At 37.4% G+C, this 23,737-nt stretch overlaps 1 protein-coding gene across 20 annotated transcripts in view; it reads right to left on the reverse strand.

Annotated features, from left to right (window-relative positions):
* The window catches only part of LOC124162902 (MAP kinase-activating death domain protein), a 146,003-nt gene that overhangs the window by 70,752 nt on the left and 51,514 nt on the right, over positions 1–23,737 (reverse strand). For 16 of the 20 annotated variants that reach the window (XM_046539613.1, XM_046539615.1, XM_046539610.1 and 13 more), the window contains exons 4-16: positions 23,313–23,520; positions 21,876–22,027; positions 21,131–21,272; positions 20,750–20,908; positions 20,334–20,465; positions 19,844–19,914; positions 19,401–19,524; positions 18,777–18,809; positions 11,577–12,035; positions 8,535–8,693; positions 6,592–6,802; positions 5,097–5,198; positions 16–302 (exon numbers count right to left, since the gene is read on the reverse strand). In XM_046539613.1, coding sequence (XP_046395569.1) covers positions 16–302; positions 5,097–5,198; positions 6,592–6,802; positions 8,535–8,693; positions 11,577–12,035; positions 18,777–18,809; positions 19,401–19,524; positions 19,844–19,914; positions 20,334–20,465; positions 20,750–20,908; positions 21,131–21,272; positions 21,876–22,027; positions 23,313–23,520 — 2,239 coding nt within the window. The remainder of the gene's footprint in view (positions 1–15; positions 303–5,096; positions 5,199–6,591; positions 6,803–8,534; positions 8,694–11,576; positions 12,036–18,776; positions 18,810–19,400; positions 19,525–19,843; positions 19,915–20,333; positions 20,466–20,749; positions 20,909–21,130; positions 21,273–21,875; positions 22,028–23,312; positions 23,521–23,737) is intronic. The other 4 variants (XM_046539612.1, XM_046539606.1, XM_046539607.1 and 1 more) reach the window with 4 other exon arrangements.

A 23,737-nucleotide genomic window follows, 5' to 3' on the forward strand; every position in this document is an offset into this window, starting at 1 on the left:
AAGACATATACTAACACTACTCCTTCGTCGACCCTTGGATCCAAATGCCTCATCATCATCTACTTGCTCCATTCTACTTCCAAATTCCATTTCAGAATCTCGATTGAAGCTGGGTGAGCTGAGGTCAGAATGACTAGAGGAAGTGGATGGTGGTGATCCAGGAACACTGAAGGCAGAGTCAGGAGATGCATTCCCTCCAGGTAACTGCAGGCATGATGGTGGATGATACACAGATCTGTGATCTAAGCCACTTGAAAGAGCTGCCTGATGGGATGATGCTCCACAATCTTGAGTCCCTGAAACTGAATTTAGTTATGCTTCACCGTAAGCCAAGAAAAAGCATTCATTTTCATCATGACTAACTAACATGAGAGAAAACAATCAACTTTCACAAAAGACATATTGATTGAGGAAACTTAAAATGACTAATACGATAATATCTTTCATAATCACATGATATGTTCAAAAAAGTTTAGAACTAATTAATGCTTCCAACTTCAGAGTACATACATATATCCTCCAAGCAAAATATCCCAATAATAGCATGATATCCAGCCATTAACATACACAATGTGGCACATATGTACTGCCATCTCATGCCCACAGAACATCAAAGCAGCAAGACTAACCAATTGAGAAGGTCAAAAGGTTCAAACCATGCCAAAAATGAATGAATGCACAGTCTAAATTGAAAACCTCCAAAGAAATCCCTCCTGCAATATAATTCCGAGCACAGGGGCACGTGCCCCCCCCAGACCCTTAAAAATATGCAAGATATTTAATACGGTCCCGTTAACATGGCGTTCGATTTGTATTACGGGGTATCCTTGTGCCCCCCCCAGAACAAAATCCTGGATACGGCCTTGCTTGTGCCCCCCAGAAAGAAATCCTGAATCCGCCCCTGATGGCCTTGGCCTACAGAGAGACTTTTCTTATTCTTTCAGCGTGATACATAATTTGACAGTGGGAACCAAAATGTCCCGTGATAATCAAAATTAGCCGTGACACTCCCAATTAACATCACAGCATGAAGGTATTGGAATGTTAGAATGAGAAACACAGGATAAATAAATAACCCCTTATTCTCAGAAGCTCATCTTTTTAAAAAAACAGCTAATTTACCAATGGAATGAAAAATATTCCCTCCATATAAGGCTCCGACAAATTGGAGAGAATTCAGAGATGAATAAACAGATAAACAGGCATACATCAAGGTTTATTGCATGAGTCTTTCTCAGAAGAAGAGGAGGTTTTCAAGCTCACTTTGAAGTGAGCTCCCACCCACTTTTATGGTATGTTAATTAGACATGGCACTACAACGGTTTTATAGCTTTATTTACGTATAATGATATTCTTAAGCAAAGACATATTTTTTTGCACCGGAATCCTCTCGGGAGGTTACTTATCTCAATTTTAACCAATTACATTTTCTCCTCGACTCACCATCACCTTAGCCTTTATTCATACACATACTGGGAAAAATTTTTGTGAGGTATTTATCCAATTCTGAAGTCAAGAGAATCAAATCAAAAGTAAGTAAATGAAGCATTTTTTCGATAGCATATTTTTGAATTCACTTAAAATTCGAATAATTTATCCCCGTATTTTTGATCCTAATATTACATTGGATTCCTCTATCACAACATTTTTCCCGCCAAATAAAATATACAGTGGAACCTCGTTAAAGCGTGTACGGGCTATAGCGACACCCCCGCTATTACGAGAAATAGCCGATGCACCGTCAATTGACCCTATAATAAGCGTGTTAAAAATTCGTTTTTACGAGACCCTTTCGGTGTTGGCTCTCGCCATAGCGAGGGTTTCACCGCCGGAAGACTTTCATCAAGACTCCTTAACCTCTGTAATTGCTAGCGATCTGTTAGAATTGAAGTTAATGGAGTGCTCAGTCTCAAATTTATGTGGTAAACTGTCGTTCGATAAATATAATGATTGACGAAACAATGCTTTCCATAATTTTTATTCAGTGCGGCGCTTATAAATTGTTTGAATAGTTAGTCGTTATTTGAGTAAGGAAATTTAGTGATGCAAAAAACATCGCCTTTCGTCTGGATTTATGCTTACGTTTATCGGATAGATGTTTATCTGTCGCCGCACCACTCCTGTTCCTGTATATCTGTTCGCAACAGGTATATTGGCTATTATTTGCTCCACCTCCGGTATAGCGACAATTCGCTATAGCGAGTGTTTATTAGTGCACCGTAGGGTGTCGTTATATCGAGGTTGCACTGTAGTATGTATAGAGTGAACCTTTATCATATTCCTCACTTTTTTTAATTCAAGAACAAGAGTATAAGGCACTAGTTCTATCATATATAGGGTTCAAAAATTAAATGAACTAGTTCTGAGGAGGATGGTTCTAAAACACAAATATGTATGCTCTACTTATAAAAATAGAAAATTAATCCTTTGCGACCAAATCTGGAAAATTATGCAAGCTTTTGCTAGATTGCATTGAAACGTATGAAATTGAAAATACAGCAGACTCCCAATTATTCGGCTGTGGATTATCCATGTTGCAGATCATCTGTGTACACGTATGATCCATGTACACATATGTATGAGTTTTAATCTCCTTCAATGTTCTACGTGATCTTTATAAAATGTCAAATGAGACGCAAAAGCATCAGGATTATTGCATTTTAATGCAAGACCACACCGAGCCACACATTTTCATTAGAGTTCCCTAGGCAAAACAGAATTATTTTATTTACTTGCCCGCAAGGAATGTTTCCAGTTTACTTGCACCTCTATTCTAGCATTGGGGAACACGATGAGTGGTGGAAAATAGCTCTCTATTGATTTAAAAAATGTTCAGATAGTCATATTTCAAAACTTAAAGCTAGTAAAGCTGGTTCAAAAAATCTAATACAGTGGAACCCCGATTTATCGTTCCCGCATTAATCGTTTTCCCGCATTCATCGTTCGCTGCTCCTGGTCCCAAATTAAGTTCCATAAAGACAATGTAATTTTTTCCCGCATCTATCGTTCCCCGAAGTATCGTTTTCCTGCATTGATCGTTTGAAGATCGCGGTCCCGTCGTATATTTTTCCCACATTCATCGTTTGACAAAAATAAGACAAAGTGTTTACAACGTGTCGTTTATGGCTTATAACGAGAGACACAAAGTTTGAATCTTCCCCAGGAGATTGAAATATGATAGGGAGTAGCTGAGACCTGTGGGATAGTCACATTATCGCATTTCCCAAGATCCGGTATCCCCCTCCATTCAGCACTCGCCTCTCCCCGTCTGAAGCGTTCCTCTTCTCCGAAATAAAAAAAAAGATTCCAGCTCGAGCAGGGATTGTATTACGAAGACCTTAGCTTCGAAAGAAAATATCAAGTTACTCGAGAACAAAAGAAACCTTTTTCACGCTTCCCCCTTTCTCGACCGCTGACTTTTTTTTTAGCTGACTGGCTTCAAAGATCCCCACCTCTGGAGGTCAACTGCTGCATGAATCACCGATTAGCCCAAAAGGTGTGTAAAAATGAATTTCGGCAATTGGTATTATACTTTTATTAGATTGAGTTATTAGTGATGTGCACGTAATTCAAAAAAGGATGATACCAAACACGACGTATTTCTAACGTTATTTAACCATTTTAAGCAAGGAAATAGTTGGAATAATAAGATGCTGATTTCTGGCAAATATCGATATCCTCGCAGCTGAGCTTCACGGCAGTTGATGCGGATTTTTTTCGAAAACGTGTCTGGTTACAATTTATGAGTTATGCCACAAGTCTCACCTGTCTGAGGTGCTAACGAAGCGATGTCTTCTCAGGATATTTTGTTTCTCCCTACTAGCAATCTGAATTCATCTGCTCATCTAGAGCTACGCTACTTATTGTTACAAATGAGTAGGTAAGCTGCCTTCTCCATAGAATAAAAAATTTGCGCAGTCTTATGGTCATGCTTCACCCTCTGCAGTAAGCTCTGCTTACGCCGTACGCGATAGCATTAGTGCCGAACTTCACCTCGTACGAGTGGTTCCGTACTTTCCAGGGTGGGTTGACTTAAAGCCGGCGAGTGTTTTCCGTGTGGGTTCAATAGAGTCCGGTTTCATTTTTATTAGTTTTATTCTTATTCGTCTTCGGACCATGGCCCTTCCGAAGACACAAGTGAGAACTTTAAAAGATAGACTGAAAATAATTGAAGACGAAGAAAAAAATCCGGGCTAGAAATGCGTGAATATTACAGCACGCCTCGGTATGTCCACTAGTACATGACGGCAGGGGTCGGGGTAGAGCGAGATCCCTGGTGAAAAGCAAGAAGTGGGATGAAGCCGAGGATTAGGTGGGCGTGCCGCTGACGATTAACGCCACATTGCCTCAATCATATTAAAAATTTAATTGCAAGAAAGGAACATTTCAAATAATAAACTATTTTTGGCCTTCTTGATACATCCTATAACCAATCACTGCGACAGCGAAATCAGTTGTTTGAGGCATAACACGCACATTTCTCTCGTAAATACGTGTACTTGAAATGGCATTTGATGGATAAGAATTTTTACATCGGACAGAAATGCATAATAGCAGTGAAAATTCCGAGTGGAGTAAAACATTTTTTTAGCAAGGTTTTTAGTGTTCCTTGAGGATATTTGAAAGAGATATAATCCGAATCAACAATATGACCTAAGTGTTTCGATACAGGAATAATATTCCTGTAATAAGCTAATATCTTTTTTGAATCCATTAATGAATGTCATAATTCGCAAAAATCCAGCGTTTCCTGGGACATAGGCAACCCGGACAAACTTTCCCGCATTGATCGTTTTCCCGCATTCATCGTTTTTTTCATCCATCCCCTTGAAAAACGATAAATCGAGGTTCCACTGTATATTTCAACTAAATATACTATGGATATGTCAGATTTAAAAAATCCTTCTTTAGAAGATAAATAACTTGATAGATTAAATACATACAATTCAATTCAGACAAATTCAAAGAATATATTTTATAAAAAAATATCAACTATGTACGAGTACTCCGCCAAAATTAACGAACCATCTCTATTCCGGTAACCCTCTGGTGAACCCCAACACATTTGACAAAAATTAGCCTTCACTTTGACTTACTTGGTGAAAGGTCCGATGATACAAGCTCCGACACAAAGTCACTGAGAGAGGAATATGAGGAACTTGTGCTTTCTGCACCATCTGAATCTGATCCACTTTCATCTGGTAAAAAAAGTTAAAAATCAGAGAAAGTTTTGAGTTGATCAAAAACTTTCATCCAAATATGCTACCAAATTTTTTCCATGGGAAGGAGTGGATTTAATATTCACTAAAGGAATACAGTCATTTTTTTAATGGAGACAAAAAAATGAGACTACAATACAAAAAATTGAAATTAAAATGCATGCAATATTTCTCCATAAACTTGAAATAATAATGAAACTGAATATGCAAGTAGCCACGAAAATGTAAGGCCTTCAAAATCACTTAAATAAATATAATTATTATAAGAGAGGAGGTATAGTATACCAAAGAGGGAAACTCTGGAAGAAGTCTCTGATATTGAACGCTGGTAAATACCATCTTTGCGAAATTTAAGATGAAATTTTTTCTTTACAGACTATCAGAGAAAGTGGGTTCATTTTATAATAAAAAACTAAGTCTTAGATTAAAAATGGATTATATAATCTAAACAAGTATTTTTGCAAATTCATACTACAGCTTATATCACCTGTATCTGCCATTTTTTGCAGTTAATTAATACAAATACACAGGTTAAAAAAATAATTAATAAGCATCAATGATGATGCATATAGTGATTTCACAAGATTCTATTGAATACCCGCACATTCTATGAGAAATGCATTTGATACCTAATCAATGGATGTGGTAATATATTCTAATACTCACTACACCTCAATGCAATATTATTAATGATAGGATTGCAACCCTTTCATGCCTAGCACTGTTTACTTTTTGCCTTAAATTTGATCATAAGGCCGTACCCATAAAAAAATATGAGGGGAATCATGTAAATTCTAGATACCCTTCCAATGAGTTTACCTGTACGGGGCACACTTCAGAAGGCATCTTCCAAACATTTCAAGGGGTGTGAACCCATAGAACCCATCCCACTGGCTACGGCAGTTTTTAACAAAAAAGATCTTCACTTAAAGTTTCCAAAGAATTGAAAATAACTTCTTGCATCTTAACAATTTGTACAAGGATGATTCATTTTTATGGGATTAATAAGATTTGAGGTGTTTAAAAAACCTTTTAGAATTCAACTCTGAGTTTCTTTTTTTAGGAAATTTAGGATTTATCCCACTTCTTCTATCAGCTTGTATTTATCTCATTATAATGGTCTTCCCCTAATTTTTATGGCTCAATTTTGGGAAAAAATTCTCAAGTGCAAAGCAAGACTTAAAGCTTTAGGAGCTTTGCAACGTAGCAGGTGGTCAGAGTGTTTAATTGAATAAATTTAACTTTTGTGTCTAAAGCATTAAAAATAGTTATTTTTACATTTTATCTTGATTTGAGCAGGAGTAATCAATTACATTTAGACAATGCCAATGATAGAAAGATACCATTGAATCAAGTAATTTACTCAACTTACCAGTTGGCTGAGTTTCTGCATGCCTGGCAGCCTTAAGGGCACCAGAGAGGGAACTTCCATCATCCCAGACTGGAAATATTATTGGCTCCAAAGTATGAGAGTACCATTTGGGCTTGTCCCCGATTTGGACTGGGTCGAAAACTCCTGTCTGTACTCGTAAGAAGGCCACGTTGGTAGGAGTCAAAGACCATTCAGCAAGGAATTCCACTGCCTGGAGAGGTAATTACATTTTGAAGAATTATTTATCATAAAGACCAAAAGCACCTTCACTAACAAGGGGACAAGGTTACGAGGGTGTATTGAAAAGTTAGGTCTCCAACAATGCCATTTCTGAACACAAGCCACTAGGCAAAATTTGACTACAGCATTGCATTCCTTGGTTCCTACACTAAAATTTAGAACCACTCACGTTACCTTATGTCACTCAGTCGCTGTGTAGCAGTCGTTAAGGATGAAGCTCCCGCTTACTGCACCCACCAGGTGCGAACTACGCTAAGTCATGCGATTTTTGAAAGCGAAAAAGTTTTCTTAGGTAGAAATTCGTCACCAGTTAGTGGAAGTATATGACGAGAAGTGTATGGAAATCAAAAACGTACAGAAATGGTGTCGGGAGTTTTCTGATGGACGGGAAAACGTCCATGATGAGCAGCGGTCAGGGAGGCCAAGTTTGCAGGAATAAACTGCGGCTCGAATTAACGAGATGGTGCACAATAACCGAAAAATAACCCTACATGCGATACAGGAAGGTCTTAATGAAGGGTGTGGCAACTTCTCCATGCAGAATATTGTGTCAGAGGATTACAACATGGTGTCTGCCAGATGGGTCCCTGAGCGGCCCACTGATGAACACAAGAAAAAGTGCGTCCACATGTGTCACATCAAACGATCGCCACACTCAATGAATTTGGCTGGGATATCATCGACCACACTGCTTACAGCCCAAAAGTTGCCCCAAGCAACTAACACCTTTTTTCCACTTTCAAAAAACTCCTTGGGGGAAAGAGATTCAAGTCAGACGAGGAAATGCAAGACGCAGTCGACGGTTGGCTACAAGACGAAGGGAGAGTGGTACTATGCCGGTATTAAAAAGCAGGTTAAAAGGATGAAAAAGTAATTGATCATTAAGGCACTAAGCAGAAAAATAGCAAAATGCTCAGCCTTTCCAATGATGTACGCAAAGTTGAGAATAAATTTGTTTTCCATTTTTTTTTAAATAGGAGACTTAACTTTTCAGTACCCTCTCATACTAATGCAAACATTTGGTTCATTCCCAACCTTTTATTATATTCCAAAGGCCCACTCCTAAATTTTTCTCCCCAATTTCTCTTAGCCTTCATTTATAGCCAGTGGCAGATCCAGAGAGGGGCTAGAGGGTGTTACAGCTCTCTTGGTGTATCCAATTTACACTAGATAAAATGGCAATTTTGCACTGGGAGATTACCCCCCAGGCCCACCATCTAGCCCCCTCTTGCCCCTTGCCCCTATTCTGGATCAGCCAATGTGAATAGCATCGTCTATTTGCAAAATATTTGGCAGTTATTACTAGCATAAAATTCAGATGGTATTTATTGACATACTAGCTTTGATTACCCATCTTAATGGAGGAGAAATCCTAAACATACAACATAAGAAATGGATAACGAATTCATGTCAATTTATAAGAAATTTTTTCTTTGCTTTTCGTGTAAAGTTTCCTCTGCATTTATGTTTTATTTCCATTTACAGTTATAACTTGTTATTTTTAGGTAGAACACAGTAAAAAAGGGAGACTAGAGGAAAGTAAGAAAGGTAGGGTAGAGAGTGTTTGGCGAGATGGGTTAAGGAAGCAACAAATGGATAATCCAACAGGTAGTTGATCAAAGGACGGATGGAAAATAATAATAACCACAATGATTTTGTACCTCTGAATAATTTAAGACAGCATAAAATGCAAAATATATTACCTGAGTGCGAGCGAATCTGTTGAGAAAATGAGAAGTCCGGGGACGGGATCGTAGGAAACTATTTATTTGAAATGCCACCACAGGACGTGGATACAACCTTAAGGTGCGAGTGTGCTCAGTAAAATTAGCCAAGATATTCTGAGAGTTGAAGAATCTGACCTGAAAATCAATCAAAAATGAAAAATTGTTAGCTTGCTTCATAATACTCATTCACAATCCTGAGAAAAAAATAGCAGACATGAACAACCTAAGATGACTTGTTTTCACTTTGGTTCACCTGGAGTCTACCTCAAATTAGTTGGGTTATGGCTCATCTACCATATAATTACTTTTAATGAATTTTTAGTAGCCTGTATTATGGGAAACAAGGTGAAACTAGCAACTTCACATTCATTCAGTTAAAGTGAGGGGCCTCATATCACCTCTCCTAGCATTATTTCACATTTGCTTGCATACATTACCTCGCCCCAAAATACTGAGTTTATGTTCAGCATTTTCACACACACACTGCACCCTAAAAAAGTGGCTACCTTATGAGAGGTGATTTTAAAAGAAAGTATGAATAGTAAAATATGCAGAGGTCATTTCAGCCACAAAGCACCTACTATACAACCATGATTAGGGAAAAGAGAATGCAAATTTTAGAAATAATTTCTAAATTACAATATCTACTCGTAATTCAAGAGTGTTAATAACTGTGTGAGTGCCTTAAAGGTGTGTTTCACATACTGGCCACCAGCGCCTGTGGCGCACAGGGACTGAGCAGAGTGAGTGTGTGTGCAGCAGTCGGAAGTCACCGCTCAGTACGTCACGGTCACAGTACGTTGTAAGACTGAGTATGTAATATGTCTTATGTGTTAATAAATTAGACTTCGTTGAAAGTCTGTGATTGATTTAACGAGTGATTAGATTAAATCACAACAATAACCACAGTTTTCCTACATCTGCGGGTCTTCAGTATGTTTCCCTGTAATTCTGATATTTCTGAGATTCTGTTCAATTATCCATTAATGCTGAAAACAATTATTTCAAAGAAAAAAGACATTAAACTCAGGATATACATAAATGATTGGGGTTAACATCAAGCCTAGCTCATGAATGATTGAAATTTCCATTAAATGCTACGTTGAGAAAAAATTCAACTCGACCATGAAATTAAGCAAACGCCTTCATTTCTTCAGGCCATTTTATACACTTAAACTCAATTCAAGTTCATCCATCCATATAAAAATTTTATATTAGGTAAGAGTGTTACATGTTTGGGTGGTACAGTCCACCAATTTAGACAAATCAAAAGTGCATGACTGAATTCTATTCCAGATGAGTTTTTTCTCATGGCAATTTATATTAACACGTGGACTGCAGAGTATATCTAACAAGGTGGTCTCAACATCCTGGCAGCAGTTGAACGTAATCATCAATATGCCGGATTGCTTTTATTTAAATGGAGCTATGTAAATTATAAGAGAAAAAACTGACAGCAAATCAAATCCAAACAATAATTCTCACACTTTAAATGCCATTTAAAAAAATCAATTTGAATAATAATTCCATATTTTTGGGTTGAATGCTCTCCAATTAAAAGTCCACCATCAAAATGTTATTGAGAATGTATTCAAAATTTCAATAATTTTGGATTTAATGATATAAAACTAGCCTGGCAGATGGTTATCGTTCATTTGTAATTAGGTTGAGACCCTAAGAGCAGGTCTTGAGGAGATATGCTCTTAAGGCTGGGTCTATGGGTTAGGGAATTTTTCACTCTGATCCTTGGTAGGAGGAGGAGAGGAGAGGGAAAAGGATTGAGGTGCTGCCATTATTAACAAGCCAAAAAACATCTCTGGGGTAGAGATAGAGATAGAAGCAAAAGGATGGAAGAATCCCCATGCCGTCATCAGGGTGAGAGGGGCTACCATTAGCAAAACTAGATACAGTAAGTCCTCCACTAACAAACTTTCCGAGATACGAACATTAAACAGTTCAAGTGTGAACGAAATTTAAAATTTGGTACCTTTGAGATTGGCTGATGCAATGCGGTGAGGGGTAGAGTAACTCATACTTTGGGCACAGTCTAAACAAAGCATCAGATAAAGTTAAACGGTAGTGAAGTCGGGAACTGTTCAGAGTTTCACCCAGGGGCGTAACTATAGGGGGTGATCGATCCCCCCCAAAGCCTCAGAGAAATAAAAAAAATTATTTAAAACTACTGTCTAGATATAATATATAATAACTGCATCTGCTTAAAGTTAAAATTTAATTGCCAAAATGATGTAAAATAATTTCCAGGCATGTCATTTTTCAAAACTTTTCCAGGACTTCCCGTTGCATGAGAAGGGGGATTGCCTCCCCATACCCCCCCAAAGCATATGCCTAGTTACGCCACTGGTTTCACCCATCCTTCCTTCCCACGGTCAGCGACATTTTTTCAGCTTCAGCCACATTGCAAGCGTAACTATACCCTTTTTCCGAACTGTTGGCGGCTGGGCGGTAGAGAGCTAGTAGCCAATCAGAAGCGCTGCCCCTTCCACCTCACCATTCCCCTCCATCCCCTTCCATTTTCCCCTCGATAATGTCGACCAGCATTGCCAGTCTGTGAAAATAACTGTACGTGAAGCAGTTTGAGCACGATCTCCACAGATTAAGTTTGGCAACACTGCAAGCTGGAGAGCGATGTTCACTGCATGAAAGTCAGAAAGAGGTCGCGGCCTCCTACAAACTTTTACCTGTCACTCTTCTGTGATTGGCTAGAGGAGTGGGTGGGTCTCGAGCGCGTTCAAGGTCACCCGCTATTAGTTGGGAAAAAGGGTATTGATCAGTTCATCACCATCACGAGTTAACGCAAAATTGTAATGCAGTGTTGCATTCTGCAGGATAATGGCACTTTGCGATGCTTTACTTTGGTTTTTCAACTTATGAACAAGGTCGCAGAACGCATCTTGTTTGTATGTCGAGGAATTGCTGTATACTGTTCCAAGATAAATGGAGAGAATGATCCAGAGATTTTTCTATAGATACCCATTGATTCATAGTAAAATTACAAACCATTGCAATTCTGGTGGCCACATCCACAGAGTCAACATCATTGCCGTAAATGAAAGGGTTGAAGACGGCCCCAGCGCCCTGTTGCTGCTGGTTCCCTTGCGTACCACCCGCACCTCCACTGCCCATTCCACCAATCATTCCGACGATCGACACCCTCCTCTGCTGCTGTTGCTGTTGTTGCTGCTGCATTTGCTGCATCTGGAGCATCTGCTGTTGCTGCTGGTATTGCATCTGTTGCTGCTGCATCCTCTGCATCTGCTGCTGGGCATTAGTGGCCTGTTGCTGAGGGGCCTGCACCATCTGCGTCTGCATATGGGGAGCCGTGGCGTGCTGCGGACCTTGCTGTTGTCTCGGCGACGGACTCAAGTCCCCACCCTCCTTCCTCAGGCTCCTACCATTATCCGACTGAGTCATCGAATCTTTGATGGGAGTGGGAGTAATTGACATCCCAGCAAGGCCCTAATCAAAGCATATCAATGCACTTTAGTATCAATGAACACCCAAAAACACATTTATTTGTTCACCTCTTGTAATGTACCCATTTGCATTCAGTGTATTCATTTCATGTTGTGTAGTATTTCACGTCACACATTGTTGCTGTGACGATTTTGTCATCCTTTCAATGGCCTAATATGATGTGTTCACTAGGACCTAATAAATCTGATTGGTAGGTTCCTATCATGCAACCTACCCAATCGATCATCCATCCCTTTCCGTCAGTCTCCTATCAGATCCTGACTGATACACAAACCACTGAGTTGATCCAACAAAAATGTAAGTTTTTTATTAAATCAAAACCTTCCTCTGAACTAACAATGTTCACAATGAATATATTACCTTTCAAGTTTAATATGCCCTTGAGTTTGTATGTCACGGGTAATGAATCTTTGAAAGTTGCAGAAGGCACCCAAGCTTGGGTGACAATGTATTTTTTTCTCATACAGAATTCTCCTCCCAAAGCATCTACCCTTAATGCCATTAAGTCTTCAAATTTTTTATTGAAAGTGGGAGTAACTGACATCCCAAGGAGTCCCTGATCGACGGATATCAACGTGTGTATTTCAGTCCTGTGAGAACTCAAAAATCTAGCAGTACATTCATTTTATCTTAAAATTTACCAAATACACACATGAAAATCAAGGTTATGACCCATAAATCTAACCAGTTACAAGATGATGCCTAAACCAGGATATAATCTCAATGACTGCTCAACAAACTGACTTGAGTGTTTCACCATGCATGAGGCAAGATCTGAATAACATTCAGTTTTGCAGCCAAAAAAGCTTCCTAAGACCACTAGGAGATCATCTGACTTCTTTTATTATTTTCGTAGGTAAATATCACCACATTTTAACAAAAACTAGAGTTTTTGATGATACGATTTTGCATAGTTTAAATTTCATCTGACCCCCAATACTGCCAGTTTTTAGAAGATGTAAAAATATATCCCTCCCCATGAGAGGGGATACTGAATCTAATGGATTACATCCAGAGTCCTTTAGGAAAAACCTAGCATCTAATAATGGTAAGGATAAAGGCATGCACTTCCTTGGAGTAATAATTCACATTATAAAATATCTCAAGCAGGTTAATTGTGATTCATAGGTAGTTTTATATGTATGCTAAAAAATAAACTGGTGATAATTAATTCCCAGAAAAATGATATTCCTGATGACCAAAAAATCCTCATAAAAATATAAATAAATACATGGCACTTATTTTTTCAGGGGGAAAGAACAATTAACCATTTCTTCTGCAATGAAAACTATTTCTTTGAATGAAAATTTAATATTCTCCAGATTTCAACTCCCTACCAAATCTATAGGTGAAAATTTCAAATTAGTCCTAACATGCGGCTTTAGCAAGTGTCATAAGTAAACAAATTTCTCCTCCACATTCTAAATCATCATGTATAATTTATTGCTTAACAAGTAAATGCATAAAATATGGAGGATCATAAACTGTGAAATGCTAGTGCCATTTTGTACTGTGATTCTACATTTCATTCACATGCAGTGTAAAAACTATTCTTCTGAAAGGATTTAAATATTTGAAGGCAGTTAGAAACATCAAAGGAAAAATGATCTAATCAACTTTAAATGATGTTAAAGGTGCTGCTAACAAAAGAATGATGAAATACAATGTGCGTGTACAACATGATCAAAATACATGGAAGTTAACCGATGACAAAGTAAATCAACCTCAAATATATGCTAAATTAAACGAACCTCATTTAAGACTTCTAGATGTAAAGATCTCTACCACTAAAATTCACAGGACATAAAACAAATTTGTCAGACAAATGAAAGACTTTGATATATAGCTTTGGTTTCTTGCACATGAATTTATTATACAATGCCTTGTGCTCAGAAAAGTTGACTCGATTTCCTAACGGTTTCAACCACATTACACATTACTTCATATTAAATCACAATTCCATGAATTAAAAAATAATCAGAATGGTAATGTTTTTCCAGTAACCTTCAGGGCTATTCTGTAACAGATTGCAACTGTGCTGTTATGACATAGGATGCCATTTGGGCACAATATTACATCCCTCTGATTCTGCATCTCAAGTTAGTAGCCCCATAGCAGAATTTGGGGCTACTTTACCCGGACAAAACAAAAGGACACCTGCTGCATTGACAGTTATGCCAGCATTTGGTTGGTGTAATACCTATTGTGGCCCCTACCAGCAAATTCATATGCACGGATTGTTGCACTCATTTGTTTCCATTGCTAGAAACACTGGAAAAGGAGCAAATGATACCTTTTATGTATCCTGCACTAAATTCATGGTGAAGAAAGGCGAATTCTCCAGTTGGTAAGGAGAGCGATAAGGGATAACTCTAATTCCTTCAAATTTCAAGAAGATGATATATTTACATAATTATAAAAGGATTTTTTTGGGTTTCTTAGAAAATAGGGCAATACTTCTGCCAGAAATTAGAGCCGATGTTGTCAAGGAAATGTCGAAGTGGCTGACAAGTGCACACTCACGTGGGCAGAAAGGGTCAATTCACAAGAAAAAAGCATTTATGTATTTGTCCATTTTCAATTATTTAAGACACTGAGGAAATACAGTCGGATCCGGATTTAACGTCTTCGCATTTAACGTTTTTCCGCATTTAGCGTTTATTTTTTTGGGTCCCGATTCATTCCCTATTAGGACAATGTAAAAATTATCCGTATTTAGTGTTTCCGCATTTTGTGTTTTTCCGCATTTATGGTCGTAAAAATTTGTCCCGCTCAAGATTTTTTTGCTCGATTTAACGTTTTTTCATGACGGTTCATCCAAATCTTCGAATTTATGCTCATCAATAAGAACGGTCTCATGAAAGTTTACCAATAGTCGATAGAATCTACCGGGGAACGCTTCTTCAACTGCTTTCTTCCGCGAGCGCAGCGCTGCGACCTTCAACTCGCCAGCTGGGTGATTTGTCTTCTCGTAATGTTTCGCTCCCCTTCTGATCCAAACACCAGGCACTTTTTGTATCAGATCCGATCTAATGAAGCAAAGTCATCCCTATATAGGTAACCTCGAACTACCTTATCCTTCACTTCTTGAACTTGACTTCGATGATACGTGACGACTGATGACACGAGTTATCCTCTGAGGGCCGCTACAATAATGTTTTCTCGTAATGTTTTCAATTGATGGCTTATGCCCCTTTCAACTCTACTCCCTACGGGCAGTCCATTATTAGCCCAATATTTTTCCAGTCGGCTACTTTCTCTTTTCAAAAGAGGAGGCCCAATATCAATTGCGCAGTTCACTAGAAGATTCTTTCTGTAATCCATTCCAAGGTCAGTTTCCACGGAGGAACAGCGAAAGAACAGAGGAAGTGTTTCCCCTGTCATGACTGTGAGTGAGAGCATTCTTTCCCTGCGGAACAACATTATTTTACATCGTAATTTAGATATCCCGGAGCCAATTTACCAACATGCGGCTGGTTGATATCGATGTCGATTCAAAAATATCTATCTGGTGCTAATTAATGTCAAAATAGAATGACAATCGGAGTTTTGACAAACTATCACGGTCCATGACTCAAAATAAATCGCTTATGCTGGAAAAAAAATCACCGCATACTCATGGTAGAATAGATGAGCGCGGAAAACTACGAAAATCCGGCAGGTATCCCTTGGTGGTTGACTTCGACATCATAACTCGGACGAAATTGCCAATCTCCAGAGGCACTGACAATTTTTCTGATGAAATCCAGTTTTGTTGAAGATTAAACCTTATTACCTAACTTAAAGTTTAGCTAATCGTTATTCAAGGTCCAACCAAATTTCATCAAAAGCTGCCGAGAAACAAGGTGAGTGGGAGTCAAGGTGATCAGCGTGCCGCGTAAACAACTTCTCCCAGTTCCATTCGACCTGCATGAGGCCGCGGATATATGACAACGAATCTGGTGCCATCATCGAGTTGAATCACCATCGACTTGTACGCATACTAGAAATAAGATTCTCCTTTTTTGGATGACCTCGAAATCCAAAATGTGCGCACGGGAGGCTTTTTAAAGGCTCATAAATCCCTCATTTCGCCGAGGCAACAGAAAACGTTAAGTTGGTATAATTCCAGAAAACCTCCCTTTTGCTAGATATTCGGTAGTTTAGACTTCGGATTAGTGATCTTCTGCTGTCCCTTTATTTCACTCATCTTTATAGATGCAATGACGATTTTTCGAGTACCTACTTACACCTTTTTTATTATATTAGAAATGCTATAGTCACCTACATGTCGCTTTTACAGAAAAAAATTTAAAATTTCATCGAGACCACTGAAATATAAGTAAAAATGGAATCACTAATTTCCATAAAAATATTCCGTGTGGGAATGCTTTTCAGTTGATGCATATTAAAATTTTCTTAAAATATTTCTTAAAAACAACTGTCATCCTCTCATTCAGGGGCGGATCCAGGATTTGTTTCTGGGGGGGGGGGGGGCACAAGCAAGGCCGTATCCAGGATTTTGTTCAGGGAGGGGCACAAGGATATCTCGTAATACAAAACAAACGCAATGATAATGGGACTGTATTAAAAATCTTGCATATTTTTGAGGGTCTGGGGGGGGGCATGTGCCCCCGTGCCCCCCCCCTGGATCCGCATATGCTCTCATTACTTATATTTACTACCCATTTTTTTAGCTGATTCCTGAAAAGTATTATCCAACCTTCATAGGGCTGAAAACACTCAATCAATGAATTTTTTGCTGCATGCAGCACCTTTTAGTTACGTAAAATAATATTTTTTATTCATAAAAAGCCATTCCAGTCATTACTGACCCTAAAACCTGAAAAAAATGGCAGGTCCTCATTTAGTGTTTTTCCGCATTTAGTGTTTTAAAGTTTGTCCCCCCTGAAAAACCTTAAATCAGGATTCTACTGTATTTAGAAAGGTTTATTTGACATCAGTTGACCAGTCATTTTTTATTTTGCTAGGCATGAAATGGTCAGCGAAGATTTTATATTCATTTATGTGGGTGACAGTTGCTACATGATTCCTGGCCAAAGGATCTTATAAAGGAAGGTATAAGAAACGGTTGACTGCATAATGTGAATTGGGTCTAATCACACCCAGAAAGTGATGGCACCTTTTCCACTGTACCTAAGGTTTGAGCTATCCATGAGGGGCAAGAATATTTGCCAACTCTCCCAGTTTTTTCAAAGCCAACATAAATTATGATTTGCATAGGCTTTTATATTTACACATAAATGTCATATTTTAAAGGAATAAAAAGTTTATGAATTGCAGATATTTCCCTATTTTGTATACATATGATTTCATTATACATATAAGAATTCCTAAATTACCTTTCCCTCCTTTATCCTCACCTCATTTTTGCCACTTTTTATTTGTTTCAATGATCAACGAATTCAAATTCTGTCATCCACAAACAATACCACTGGATTCTTTTTGATCCTCAACTTGAATCTAGTTTTATACATATCAACACATAATACGAAAATATCCAAAATTGAACTTTGGCTTACGATTAACTTTTTTATAAACGGAGAAGTTTAAAAAAATACACTATCTTCTCTAATAATTAGGTATATTTTTTCTAATTATAAACCTGAATTACTTGGCTAGTAGAATTTGCCTTATGATAATTCTGATACTGACCACAGATTTAACCAAGGCATTCATTAAGCCAGGGAAATATAATGAGATGCAATATACAGAATCAAATTAGTGTTATTTCAAAAGATAAATAGTGGTGGCAAAATATTATGCCCACAAGATACAGAATAGCCCTGTTTAACACTAATAAGTACCAACTCATAATCAATAACTTACTACAATTTAATTCTACCACTCTAATTAGTAAAAATTACCAAACAATTTGATAGTATCTAAATATTATGGCATTACAAATGATCATCTAAAATGCAAAAATTATATACAGCATAAGCATTACCTTGATAAGATGTGCATTAAGGAACTGTGCTTCAAAATGAAACCCAGACCACTTGTATAATAGTTACTCTGCTCTATCCATGGAGCTACTACTGCAAAAAGTAACTGGTTTCTGCCCCATTCCTATCCAATCACATAAATATGCAGAAAATCCTCAAACTCAAAAAAATTAAGATAAATTTTCACACTTGCAGCCTCAAATGGAAGGAGAGTTCCAAATAGATGCTAAAGATATTTAGTGAATATCACAGCTGTGAGATAAAATTTAGAATATCAATTAAAATATACAAATAAATTGAAGAGGAGAGATATTTAACATCAGAAATTTCCATTTCTAATTTTAAATGGATGAGATTTATAAATCCATACTGATTTGAGAAATAAAGAAAATATACATTCAAGCTTTCATTGGGCATTTACTAAGCATTCTCGCAACTTTAAAACATTTTCTGAGCTTTCCAAGTTTTAATTTTTAATACCGACTCAAATAATTGGAGATGACATTCTGGATTCATACAGATAGAGACTTTCAAAGGACAATACCAATCAGACTCCATGCTAATAAGCTCTGGACTGCCGCATGTAAAAATTCATCCTAATCATTTAAAAAAATAACAAAAAAATATCTCCAGTTCTTTGAGAAAATCTTGACTTTTTAACAATCGATGAACACATCTCCGTTCACTATATTTGTGAGGCTGTTTCTGCATATTTTTAAAGACATGCAAGTGCAGCAAAAATAGAAATATTTGATAGGAGGAAAATTATATTTACTCTGTCGCCACCCTCATCCATCAGTTGCATAGCCTTAAAAGTGAAGAAGAGAGGTGAAAGAGTGGTGAAAGAAAAGATTAGAAAGAGAGAGAGAGATAGTAAAATGAATGACATTGGAGGCATTTTTGCCAAAGAAAAGAAGAAAGACTCAGGCAGATGTGCCCATCAAAAGGCTGCTGGGCCATAGAAAAGCTAACTCCCAACAGAGTGAGAAAAATTCTATGACAGAGGCGATTACAGTAATTGGAGTGTTTATGCTTCTCAGGGAATCATCAGTGATAATGATATATGTAATAGATAATTTCATTAAGTAGTAATGCTTACAAGGTGTGCACAAAAATGATGAGGAGCATAATTAAGAGAACAAAAAACGAAACATGTTCATGAGACTTATCATGAAATTACTTAACTATATGAAAAAATTACAATGAGGTACTTTTTCTCCACATTCTTTCAATAGCTGTGCTTCAAATTTCCTTTATAATTTATTTACATTTTTTTCCTTTAGTATTTATTTCAATTTTCCTTTATATACAATTGATGGCTCATCAAAATTGCTCAATTTATTGGATCTATAGTTTTCCTAATAAGGTCTTTCAAATTAACAGTGGTGAGACTTATTACCTGTTTCAAATGGTTTTTCAGTATTGTTCCCTCTGGTTCTGGCAATGGAGGAAGTTCATCCCCATTTGATGGCATGGTTATTTTGTTAGAATCCAAATCGACAAGCCAGACATCATCTGGTAACCTGAAACCCAAAAATGAAATGACAAAATTTTTTGTGTATTCTATTCTGAGGATATTATTATATCCCTGAGGATGATTTTAAATAAATCGAAACGTTGGCTATAACTTGTTTTACATTGACCTAAACTCCAAGAAATATTATAAAATGATAGATTAAAGGATAATATTTTATACTACACAACAATTATTGTTTCATTGCCACTTTCTGGAGAATTGAACTAGAAATTTTTCTTGCATTTCAATCAGGGCAAAATTGCAGGTATGTAAGTGAATTGAGAACACTTCTTGTTTCCTCATTGCCAAAATAGCCCATTACTAACCTAAAATTCTTCTTATATAATAAGAAGCTTGCTGGAATCCCGATCACATATGGGGTAGGAGCCAAAAGGAGCTGAAAATTAAAATAAAACTAGAATGAGAAAATATTTAGATAGACTTAGAGAATAAAAATATCAATACAATCCATGTGTTTGGCATCTCTGAGTACATTTTGAGTTTGGTGTGCACATTTTGCCATGCAATATTCGTACAAGACTACAATTTCTTGACTGAACTCATTTTCCAGCATTTCCTATTTTTATCAATAAAAGATCTCTAGATATCGAGTAATATGGTGAGATCGAGCTCTAGCATTGAAAATTCCTATAAATTCATTATTGATGAATTGTAAAAGACAATTACCAGAAAACCTACAATCAGGTATCACAAATCCTTGTCATGCAAAAAATTTCACTCTAATAAAATTAAAATTTGCAACCTTAAGAATATCCATATCAAAGGCCTGAGCCTGAATACTAATACCACACTGACCTGTTCTGCACTATTCATACAAGTTGGCAGAAGAGGTATAACAGGAAACATATACTCCAGGGGATATATCATGGTGACAAATGCCATCACAGACATAGAAAGGGCATTATAATCGCGTGACTGCAGCACCAACTGAAAAAAAATACAGAATTATTTATAAAATCCATGATAAGATCAAACTTGGATAAAAAAGAAATTCATGAAATTTATCTAAAAAACAATGAAGTCTTCCAAATAAACATGGGTTAATATATCAACAATGATCTCTATTTGATAGACTGGCATTCTCTTTCTAAAATAGTTCAAATAGATTTGTTAAAACCATTACCTTGAAGACATAATTGTTTACATAAAATGATGATGGCCTAAATAAACAAAAGGAATCAATTGCAAGCAACAAATATATTATCCCTTACCTTATTTTCAAGTAAAATTAATGTTAGAACTTTGAGACAAGTTTCAACTCCTAGTAACTCTAGAGGAAGATGAAGGGGGAAGTCGACTAGAGAGAAGCGAGTGTGGTCAGGTAGAGCAAATGTTAAAGGTGCCCGAAGGATCTGCGATAGAATTTCCACCTAAAATGAGAAAAAAATACCACAAAATGGATCAATTAACAAAATGCTATCTTTAACACACAATACTAAAAATGAGAATAACCTCAAAAATAAAGTTTAGCAAAATCTAGGCAAACATGCAATTTAATTGAGATTAACATAATAATAACAATCAAATAGGACTCAATTTTTTCTTTAAATCTTTAGAATTAATCTACTTAGGTTGTTTTCAAGATTTTTAACCTCCACTCTGGTCTTCCCAGGCACAGGAACAGGAGCACTTAAGAGTCTCAAAATCCATGTCTCAATTTCTCGAACGTCATGTAGGACAATCGATGGGGTACCCTCATGGGCTTTACCAGTTAATACACTCCACACAGTATCCCTGGATAAACAGAATTAAAAATACATCTTTTAGTCCACAGTAGAAAAAAAATTCACTTAATGTTATTTAATACATCATGACATTCCATTTAGTTCACCTTTCCATATTTGAGTAAAATATTGTTCCTTAAGGGGTAAAAATGTTATCCAACACAATTATGCGTACCATAAATAACCATATTTATTTTATAGTACATACTTCTCTATACACTGAACTCCTCTGCAGCCACTGCTATGAGGAGATTTTGAATACAAATTCATAAGGAACAGTAAATCACATAGTATCACAGATTTTTCCAATAAATATCTCATTACTACTTCAATGTTTACTGTTTAACTCTTGGGCTGCGGGAGTTCACGGTTTTAGCTGCCAGCCAGTGCAGAAGAGACCCCCTGTGCAGGAGGCACCCCCTGCAATGAGGGCTGGTCTGATAGTGTTAAGCCCCTTAGCGATCCTTATGCTAAGGGAAAGTGCCCAAGTGCAAGATATCCACGCAGCAATAAAAATTTTTGGTAAATGCCGTAGTCAGTGTGCAAAACGTATAAAAACATCCCCGCACTCTAAGGGTTAATACTGTCACAGCATGAGCCCCTCTCAACTGACCTGACAATCTGTCTTGATCCTCTGCCAGGAGTGATGCTGTCATTGCATGCATCAATTAGTTTCTTGAGGGTAAAGAGGCACTCACGGAAGATAGAGAAGAAAGGGTGATGAGAAAGAAGGCAGAGTGAAGTTAATGAATGATTCCGCACCCTCTGTAATGAAAAAGGTAGAAATTCTCATCAGTCTTACTGCAAGACTTTAATTAAACACAGGAATTCTCTCAAGTAATTTCCAATCATATGACAGCTGAGGGAAAGACAAACTAATAGTTTTAACTTAGTTCCAGCATGACAATTTTTTTAAAGTATTCATCAATTGCATGGATTATTTTTGAAATGCAAATGTGCCATAATAGATACCCACTTCAGATTCCTTCAGTTTTGCCCCTGCACAGCAAATTGTGGGAAATCAAGACACAAATTTCTGCAAAAATGCACGTCCATATTCAGATAATAGGAATGTTAGGGATTCCCAGAGCTTATGACCAGGGACACCAATATTTTTTATTTAAGCACAAATGCTAAGCATTCTTTTTGGTGAAAATTCATAGCATTCAATTCATTCATCAAAATTCCATAAATATTTGTAATCACTTTACATAAATACTGTGCGGAAAAGTTGCAATTAAAATATTAAAAAAGGACTTCCCTATGGACTGAGAGCCAGTAACATGTTTATGACTTCTCACAAGCTAGCAAAATAAATAGTCTGACTGAAATTCTGTCAGCATGGATATTTTAGTTTCCATAGAACTGAACAACCAGTGGCGGATACAGTAAGGGGTAGAGGGGCTATACCCCCTCCCCCTGAGGTATCTCATTTTCACTTGATAAAATGGTATTTTTGTTCAGATACCCACTACTGCTGGACAGTTACCCACCTTATGGGATACTTAAGGCCGTTTTACACTGGGCACGTACTTGCACAATCTGACGTATGTACGAGGGTGCAGTTTAAATGGATACCTCCACTGCATAAACGCTCAACAATCACCCACCGAATAGAATCCGCTCATCTAGATAGCCTTTATAGTGCTAGATGAGCAAATTTGGTTCGGTGGGCGATAGTTGAGCGTTTATGCAGTGGAGGTATCGAAATTGCGTCGTGTAAAGCGGTGAATTGCTAGAACACATGCGAGAATGCATGGACGTGAGATGGCAAAATAGCCACTGTTCTAATTTCGTTCATGCATTCGCGCAATTCCACACCATTTAAAAAATGAATGCAGTTCTAACCTCCCTTCCCTATACTGGATCCACCATTCTGAACAACAGTCATGTGTATGAAAATCAAAGGACTGTCTGAAGATGAATAATTCAGCAGTCAGTAAACTGAGTGCAAAATATAATTTTTTCTGCTCCAGATTTAAAATTGTGATTTTCATTAAAAACATATTATCACTATAGCACTATGGACAAAGAAGCAATATGTAATTACCTGTCTTCTTCGACTAGCTCTAGGGGATGGCGAATGAGATCCTCCACTCTCTGAGTCATTGCTAGGAATAGTGACACCAAGGCGAGGTGCTCCGGCTGGCTGATGCAATTGGTGCTGATGGTGGGTGACAGCTGATGCTTCAGAGTCCCTCCTGCTGGGACAGTCCCTGTCTGAGTCACTTGGAGCCACATTGCTGCTCCGGTAGTCACTGGATATTTCAGCAAAAGAGTTTTGCAAAAATGTGGAACTTGGATGAAGTTGCACACAAATATTGAATTGACTACTTTCATCCAATGAATTTTCTCTCATAAATTTGACAAATCTAGTGAATACTACAGATTGAGTATTGATACAAAGGGGAATATAAAATGAGAAGATGTACATATGAAGGATAATTGAAGTTCAACAACTTCCATCATATTTCA

This window comes from Ischnura elegans, chromosome 7 (assembly GCF_921293095.1).
Source record: "Ischnura elegans chromosome 7, ioIscEleg1.1, whole genome shotgun sequence".
Classification (NCBI taxonomy): Eukaryota; Metazoa; Arthropoda; class Insecta; order Odonata; family Coenagrionidae; genus Ischnura; species Ischnura elegans.